The sequence below is a fragment of the Electrophorus electricus genome, chromosome 1 (genome assembly GCF_041902795.1).
Source record: "Electrophorus electricus isolate QZ-2024a chromosome 1, ASM4190279v1, whole genome shotgun sequence".
NCBI lineage: Eukaryota > Metazoa > Chordata > Actinopteri > Gymnotiformes > Gymnotidae > Electrophorus > Electrophorus electricus.
The window spans coordinates 30,123,395-30,132,468 of record NC_137497.1 but is presented as its reverse complement, the minus strand read 5'-3'; the positions used below and the strand labels follow the sequence as shown (position 1 = coordinate 30,132,468).

The following is a 9,074-nucleotide window of genomic DNA, read 5'->3' as shown; positions in this document are numbered from 1 at the left end:
TCTTAATCCACTGTTGTTTCGTTAGCAACATTGTAAAATCATATAAATTTAGCCATCGATATCTTTTATTTTTGTATTCTTCTTCATCAAAGGGATCAAACCCTCAGGCTCTAAAGCTCCGTTACCTTCGCCGCTATTTTCCAAAACTGCTGCAACTTCAGCAGCTGTAAACTTGTTTTACAACATTTTTGGAAATGTATCCGACGTGAAGGGAACGCCGTAATGATTTCATGATTGTTTATTGTTTAGTTTCACACAGATTGACACACAAATTCATCAATAACACACGTAGAAATGGATCAGCTCTGAGTGACAGACGAACAGACGAATCACACGGCGATCGTCCTGTGATTCGACGATGAATGACGGTAAAATGTACTAAAAGTGTTACTCGATTGGGGGCGGGAGAGTCTTCTTTTAAGCGCAGACTGACTGCAGACTTTTATTTATCTCAAATAAACAATCAATCAGGGTCCATGTCCTTCCTGATAAAAATTGGAGTTGGGAGCATTCATTTATTCTGGCATACATTACAGACTTTAAAGTTTTTTTTCAGAATTGTCAAAAAATTATTTGTCAGTCGCATAGACGTAGTTTTGGGAGGGGACGGGGTGCGTGTCATTTAGCCTCAGGTTATATCTTGGTGACAAGCCTAAGGTTACATTATTATGTAAAGATTATTTTATTATTTGTTTAGCTTTTTTTAGTACGTTAAAAGCACAGTAACCTTGGACAGTTTAAGCGTATAGGCCTAAATATCCGACGCATGACATAGCAAGCAGAGTGTGAGCATCGCACAGCATGGAAGGCAGGTGCTCGCGACCAAGATGCCTTTGTTGATGAGCTGAGAATGAGAACGTGCTGTGACTTCACACGTCACAATGTGTCCATAACCTGGAATGTGTGCGTCATAAGAACAGAGTATCATATGTAAGAATATTTTTTACTGTAACATTACACATTGCGGACTCTGTGTGATCGAAAGTGCAAGGAGGAAGAGTACGATGGTCAGGAAACCGCATTATAATGGTGAGGTGTTTTTTTTTTGTTTGTTTGTTTGTTTTTTCAGATATATCCATCCATATGCCAAAGATTTTATGAGAATCCCATACGCCATATGCAATGGTTAACAAATAAACATTGTACAAAACTATCATGTACATTTCATGTTAAAATTATAATAGCTCTTACATACTTGCTAGGTCTATTTCATATTAAAAACATTCATGTAGTGTACGATCTGTAACTATGTATCAGATCAAAAGCATATGTGTACAGAAGGTGTCATAAAAATATGTAACTGTATATAAAATGTGTTAGACAAAATATAGAGTACCAGTCAAAAGTTCAGACACACCTGACTGAATGTATGTTTTTCATAGGTTTAAACTCATTATATTCTATGTTCTCAGGGGAACCTTTCCCATATGAGCCTTTTTTCAGGGGACCAGTTAGCAAGAGGTGAGTCCTTAAATCTCTCAATGTTCCTCCCATTTACTCCTTCATATCAGTTGACTTTAGTAAACTATTTAAAGCACACACATCATGGATCACAGAATGTCTGTTATTAGCTCTATACAAGAAATATATGAAGGCCATAGATCTACTAAAACTTATTTGAAAGTCATTTGACTTAGCTAAATAACTTTATTACATAATTGAAATGATACAAGTGTGTAGCAATACTTCTTGTTTTTCTTCAGGAGTTGTACAGACATTATCTGCTGTATGGCTTTTGTGGCTGCCATTGTCAGCTATATGCTTATTGGCATCCTGGGTAAGAAACATTTCCAACTACACTTTCATGGAAAAATGATTATTCTGGGCTTATAAGAAAGGTCTTTTACACATGTATGGCTTGTGAGATATCCTTCTAACAGAGGTTCTAACACAGCTTTGTTGTATGGAGACCCTCGTCATGTCCTGTTGCCCCGGAATTCCACTGGGATGTTCTGTGGATCTGGAGTCAATTTGTAAGTCCCTCACATACTGGATTAGTATTTATGTCTTCACAGGAATACCAAAACAGCACACTCAGTATGTAAGGAACACTGTCAATATTCTCTCAAATGAGTAGAACTAGCATTACAGTGGAGCTGTGCAGGTTCAAATCATGTGGATACATTAAAGAGCAACAGTGCAAGATGGGTTAGATTTTAGGTTAAATATTTTCATGATTGACAGCAACAAGTGGACCCAATCAAATCACACATGTTTAATGATTGCCTCTAAAACAAAGGGTCCAAACTCAGGTCTAGGAGTGTCACAACACTACGGAGTTTATTGTTTACCCCAATCAAACTCACCCTAGAAGAAAGAACATTTAGGGGAGTAATGGTGTGACTACACCACTGAAGCCTGATACACATGCTCAAAAAACTGAATAAAAATTGTTTCTTTAATTGGCTAATATTCATGTGTCAAGCTGCATTTGTTTCCAGCATCCTCTTGTGTTTCAGTGACAAACCAAATGTCCTCTACTTTGACGTTCTGAAGTGTGCCAGAGCAACCACAGAAATGGATGCCACTCTAGAGGGTCTCCAGTGTCCAACCACTCAAGTGAGATTTCCACAAAGATTTCCTGTTGAAATTGTACAGAGGCTGAACACGTTTGAATGTAGCCTATTAGAAATCTGCACATGAGACTCATTTATTACAAAACAGTTTATTATGTAGTATGTGAATGCAAGTTTGTAAGTCTGGGGGCTTGGGTATCTTTTTGTTGCTTGGCTTAGGAGCCTTTTTCTGTATCATGCAATGAACAATGAAGTGTAGATATAAATATGAAAAGCAACACTGTGTTTAGCTGCTCAAATAAGATCTCCTTCACTCTGTGCGTTTGTGCATTGGCTTGCAGGTCTGTGTTAAAAAATGCCCTTCGGAGTTCTGGAAGTTGCCCCCAGAGGCGTATGCCCCAGATGCCCTACCTAAAGACTTCTTTCAGCAGCAGTATTGTGATCCTAGACTTGACCTTGCCCAAACCACAATGGTAAAACCTCACACTGCAAATGAGCAATGTAACCAACTTTATCGCTGGCAAATAAATCCTCACCACCCCCTTGACAGAACAGAATCTGTCATATCAGAAGTCTTTGCAATATGCAACCCTTTGTTCCAAGTAGATGGAATTAATTCATTGGTTAAGCCAATCACACATACATAGGATTCAGTATGTTAATGAGATTTTCACATGCATTTCTACTACAGAGTGTTCAAGACATCCTCAATCAAGAGCTTTGTCCGTATTTCTACACCCCAAGTAAACCAGGTACAGACAGCAGGATTACCTTTACAACTACCTGTCTATTTGTCCATCCTGTTTTGTAACAGTTTGACTATGCTATGCACTAAAACATAACCAAACCACCAGGACTGTGCATTTACCGCCATCATAAGTCAGTAGGTTTCATTTTTACAGTCATATTATTTTTCTGTTTCTCTGTGTCTCTCTCCCCTCAGCACTAGGGAAATGCCTGCCTAGCTTTGAACTACAGGACGTTCCTCCAGACTTCTCTCTCCCTGGATTCGCTTCCGTAGATGAAACAGTCAAGCACATAAAGAGTGCTATGGAGTAATCCTTCACACACACTCACACACACATATGCATGGATGGTTGGTGTTGATCTATAAGCTGCTTTTGCTGACCAGTATTTTTTGCTTGCAGCTCTCTTGTTTCAGGATTCAACTTTAAGTCAGTGGGGTTACGGATTTTTGAGGATTTTGCTACATCATGGTATTGGATATTAATGTAAGTTAGTTTTATACAAGATTGTATTACACCCAGACATTGTATAGTGTGTGTGTGTGTGTGTGTGTCTCTGTGTGTGTGTGTGTGTGTGTGTGTGTGTGTGTGTGTGTGTGTGTGTGTGTGTGTGTGTGTGTGTGTGTATATATATATATATACAGAAAGATTTCAGTTGATTTTCCTTCATCAATCTGCATAGAATACAATACTATATGCAATACAATACTACATATAATACTGGCCAGCGAGATCTAGGGAGACTGTTTGTGGTTTCAAACTTCTTCTATTGGAGAATGATGGAAGCTACTGTGATCTTGGGCAGTTTCCAAGCTGCAGAATATTTCTTGTAACCTTCCCCTGATCTGTGTCTTGACACAATTCTTGACACAATTCTCTGAACTTCATGACTTGGCTTTCACTCAGACACTATGAACTGTGAGTCCATAAACAGACAGATTTCTGCCTTCCCTGATTATGTTCAGTCAATTCAGTGAAGCACAGGTGAACCCTAATGAAGTTTAAAAAAAATTACAGGGACCATTGATAGAAGTAGGATTCAACAGAGCTCAATAAAAAGTGTCTTAACAACAGACCTCAATATGTATGTTAATGCAGTATTTCAGACTTTTATTTTAAATAAATGTACAAAACATTATAAAAACCAATGTTTGTTTTCTTGTTGAGGAGTATTTTATCTAGATTGATGAGGAAAAATAGTTAAATCAATTTTAAGATGAGTAATACACAACAAATTTGAAACTTTCTGTATGCATTTTAAGTAAATATTTTTCTCTCTCTCTCTCTCTCTCTCTCTCTCTCTCTCAGAGGTCTGGTGGTTGCTATGGTTGTTAGCCTCATGTTCCTCCTGCTTATGAGATATCTGATGTTCGTGCTACTGTTGGCTCTCATCGTGGGAGTGCTCGTAGCTGGAGCGTATGGTAAGCCTGTACAATACATGTTTTAACATACCTGCCATTAGCGACCAGCTCACTGGGTAATAATTAAGCCCTTCATGAATGGTCTCCTGCTGCACTGAAACAAGGAAAATACCAAATTACTGTGGATGGTTCTATGACTGGCACTGATTTGCTGCCCTATAGTGTATGAACTCTGCATGGGACCCTTAATTTTAAAGACAAATTGCAGGGGGTTAGATTAGTGAATGAGGATGTAAGCTGTCTACTCTGTCTTTCTCAGGTATCTACTACTGTTACCGGGAATATAACCACTACAGACACTCCAAACTCACCCTCGGTGACATTACTTATAATTCAGAATTCTCTGTCTACCTTCAAGTGAAAGAGACTTGGCTGTTCTTCTGTAAGGGCTATCAGATTTTCTCACAAGACATGTATTGACAGTATATAAAGTAGAAACAAACATGTTGTAAAGAAAGGAATTTTTCTAAGAATGGATGCATGGCTTTGGTTTATACTGTTGCTGTATGTGAATGATTTTTGTGTGTTTGTGTTTATGTGGCAGTGGTGAGCCTGTGTCTTTTGGAATTCGTAATTTTACTCTTCCTGACACATCGGGGGAGGAGAATATCTGTTGCATTGGCACTGATCAAAGAGTCCAACAGGTAGAGCTTTTTAGGCCTTGAGACACATAGGCGGTAGTAAATATATCCATTGCCAGCATTTCTTTAAACAAATGTCAACCATCTGCTATGTCCTTCTTGTTTTTGTTGTTGTTGCTGTTGTTTATAAACAGAAAATCACCTTGGATACAAGAAACCCATTAACATTTTTCTTCAAATCAGTGCAGTCTCGGCATTCCTACATTATTACTCATATAAAGCCACTTCGCGGGGGCAGCCTGTATAAAGGCTCTCTTGTGCTCTTAAGGCTACATGAGGCCTTTTGTGCTCTGTGCTGTGTGTAGGGCGGTGAGTTGTGTGACGACCACACTGGCTTACCCCTTGGTGACGTTCCTGCTGGTGGTGATAAGCATGGCCTACTGGGGAATCACTAGCCTGTATCCTCTGCCACTTCCTCTTCTCACCTACCTTCACTTCCTGCTAACAAAGCAAGGCAGTAACTGTATATCTGTCCTCGCCACTGAATTAGTGCTGTAGCTTGGATTGTATTGGTAGTTTGTTGTTGAAAATGTGCTTGTGTCAGTATTTTGTGTGTAGAGTGTGTGTGTTAGGCTGTGTCCTTGACCATTACTGCCCTCAGGTATTTGGCCACATCAGGTGCTCCTGTATACCATGTCGCTGCTCTCAACTCCTCCATAGCCAACTGTAGTTCTATCACAGGCTCTGAGATTTGCATTCCCAAGGTCAGTCGCCTACACACACCCACACACTATATATCCAAGCTGTAATATTGTTCCCTTTCAAATATATAGTATAACATTCACATTTTGCTATTTGCAGCTTCATACAGACATAATATGGTGAATGTATATGATTTTCATATGATATTCATACTTCACACTGACTTATTTTAGACGCATTCAGATTACTGACATGTTCCAATAGCCTTATGTGGTAATGATTCATTTCACATCTCTTTCCTTTTATTTATACTGTTGTTGTTGTCTTCTTCTTGTTTCTTTTCAGGAATTCAGTGCTTCTCTCCATCCTGATTGTCCATCTGTGCGCTGTGTGTTTTTTAAATACGATGACACGGACTTGTTCTCAAGGATCGCACCCTACCTGCAGATCTATAATTTGCTGGCTTTCCTCTGGTGCGTGAACTTCATCATCGCCCTGGGCCAGTGTACACTAGCCGGTACCTTCGCATCCTTCTACTGGGCCTTCAGTAAACCAGCAGACATTCCCCCGTACCCTCTCTTACAAGCCTTCATCCGGACACTAGGGTACATAGCACTCGTGTTTCATCCCTGCTCCGCTCCGATTGCTTTGATATCAGCCACACCCGAAAGTACATTCCCTTGGTTTGGTGACTACTAACCTAGTACAGAGTCCTAACTGCTCCCCACCTCTAAAGTCTACTAAACTGCTTTTTTTCAAGGTGTCATGTCGGCTCTTTAGCATTGGGTGCTGTCATCCTTACCATATTCCAGGTCCCTCGGATGTTTCTGGAATATCTTGACCATAGGTTCAGAGGTAACAATATATATAAAACCTTCATGACCTTAGTCCTGCTTTCTCCTGTCTGTAACTGTAGTGTGACACAATTGTCTACTCCACAGACTGCCGGAATTTCTGTTGTCAGTTTGTGATGATGTCCCTCAAATGCTGCTTTTGGTTCCTGGATAAATTCCTCAAGTTCTTCCACAGAAACACCTATATCATGGTGTGTCTCATATCCAGCTGCACACAAAAAAATGATCGATGCTGAAATAACTGTTTTTATGTGTCTTCAGTGATCGGTTGTCTAGCGTTAGTATGAGTATTAGATAAAAACTAAATGAAAAACTGTATGGTGTATATTAGTATGATATGTTTTTTTTTCACTTTGTGGTAATAGCATCAAAGTATGTAATTGTGTCCATATGACTAGTGAAATTTACTGAGTGTACAATCTGACTCAACATGCTGTTTGTGGTTGATAATATACAGATTGCTATACATGGAAACAATTTCCATGTGTCTGGCAAGAATGCTTATATGCTCTTGAGGAGAAATATTAACCGGTAAGTCCTCAGACAGGAGATGTTTCGTACATATTATTGAACGTATGGGGTTGTGTGTGAATATGAATGATTTAATGTTGCTGTTGTGGAACAAATTACTTCCATTTCCTTGTTTTGAAGGCAAAAATATTAAATGGAGGAATTTATCAGTACATACTCATGTGAAAATAATTTGTATACATATTTTTAATATGAGTACCAATTGTTCTAGCTCAAGTTTAGCACGCTCTCCTTGACCATGTCCCTCTGTCCACAGGGTGGTGGTGTTGGACTGTGTTACAGACACACTGCTGTTTTCCGGCAAAGTGCTGGTGGTCGGATTAGTGGGTGAGAAATACAGTGTGAAGTCATGTGTATGTTACCCATACTACACTTCATCACATTTAAAAGGTACAACACACTTTAAAAGGTAATCCTGGGGGTTTTCTACATTCCCTGTAAGGTCTGCTGGCTTTCTTCTTCTTCTCTGGGAGAATCAGGCTGCCAGATGACAATTTCCAGATTCAGCTGCTGCATTACTACTGGTTGCCCGTTATCGTATGTATTGCCTCCACTGTCGGATAACCTCAGAACAAACTCAAGTGCTGACACTTGCTTCTGTGTGAGATCAAAACATCAGCATATTCAGTACACTGTATAAATGGTTCTTTCTTTAGATACCAAAGGGTTTAATGACAGCAATTGTAAAGTCACTTTGTAAATAACCAGGATTTACACATTTATTCTGTAGAGCAGTGCCTGTTATAGTACTGACGGCCCAGCGTGTAAATCTACTACTGCTGTTTTTTTAGACGGTGATGGCGGGAGCTTACTTGATCGCTCAGGGCTTCTTCAGTGTGTACAGCATGTGTGTGGACACCCTTTTTCTCTGCTTCTGTAAGCTACACACACACACACACACACACACACGCACACACACACACACACACACACTCATTCCACCAGTTCATGACACTGGGCACACACAGTTGAAAGCTTGCATGGTCCAGTCCCTTTACTGCAGAGAGAGTAGAATTAAAAAAAACATTATTAGCTCACACTTCAGTCTTAAGCTACTATATATTCCAATCAACAGGACTACATTGTTTTCACTTCCACTGTAATGTTTTTGTCTCCTCTAGTGGAGGATCTGGAGCGTAATGAGGGCACCATGCTGAGACCATACTACATGTCCGGGTCTCTGTGGCGAATCCTCAATAAGTCCTAAAGAGCCTTAAAAAAGACAGCTTTCGACCACATCCTTTTCCAAACTTTTCATAAATAAACCAAACAAGCATTTATGTTAGTATTTTTTTCTTTGTTACTGTAAAACTGCTCAGCATTCTGATCGCTGCTGTAATGTTCAGAAGACAGCTGACGGGGCGTCTTTCAGGACTGATTTGGTTTTGACCAAACAGCAGACACACACTGGATGTTCTGGCAAACATTGAGTAGGAGTACGCTTGTGCCTAAATGTGGGGTATATGAGAAGTTTTAGTTCTTTGCCAACTCCTGATTATGCATAAAAGATCACATTCCATGGTATGCTATGATATTATTTTTTTATTTCTGCGTATAATAGAGAGTATACGAACTAGTAAGAATGACTGAGCTAATTGCAAATGTTCTTACTTTATTAACTGAATACTATTTTATATATGAAATATGTGAACGTTTACAACATATAGAATACATTTATGATGTGATACAACAGTTGATAAAAAAACAATAAGAATATAAAATC

General features: G+C 39.3%; 1 protein-coding gene across 1 annotated transcript; it reads left to right on the top strand.

The window, feature by feature from the left end:
* Positions 1 to 358: 358 nt before the first annotated feature.
* LOC145659654 (choline transporter-like protein 4) lies at positions 359 to 8,617 on the top strand. The gene is made up of 22 exons (XM_081722402.1): positions 359 to 368; positions 1,413 to 1,461; positions 1,704 to 1,777; positions 1,895 to 1,973; positions 2,460 to 2,559; positions 2,858 to 2,989; positions 3,208 to 3,268; positions 3,460 to 3,571; positions 3,665 to 3,748; positions 4,571 to 4,683; positions 4,943 to 5,065; positions 5,228 to 5,327; positions 5,630 to 5,722; positions 5,926 to 6,028; positions 6,312 to 6,571; positions 6,727 to 6,821; positions 6,908 to 7,011; positions 7,278 to 7,351; positions 7,608 to 7,678; positions 7,794 to 7,888; positions 8,143 to 8,227; positions 8,473 to 8,617. The coding sequence occupies exons 1-22, from the start codon at positions 359 to 361 to the stop codon at positions 8,556 to 8,558; spliced, it is 2,103 nt and encodes a 700-aa protein (XP_081578528.1). The 3' UTR covers positions 8,559 to 8,617.
* Positions 8,618 to 9,074: the final 457 nt, after the last annotated feature.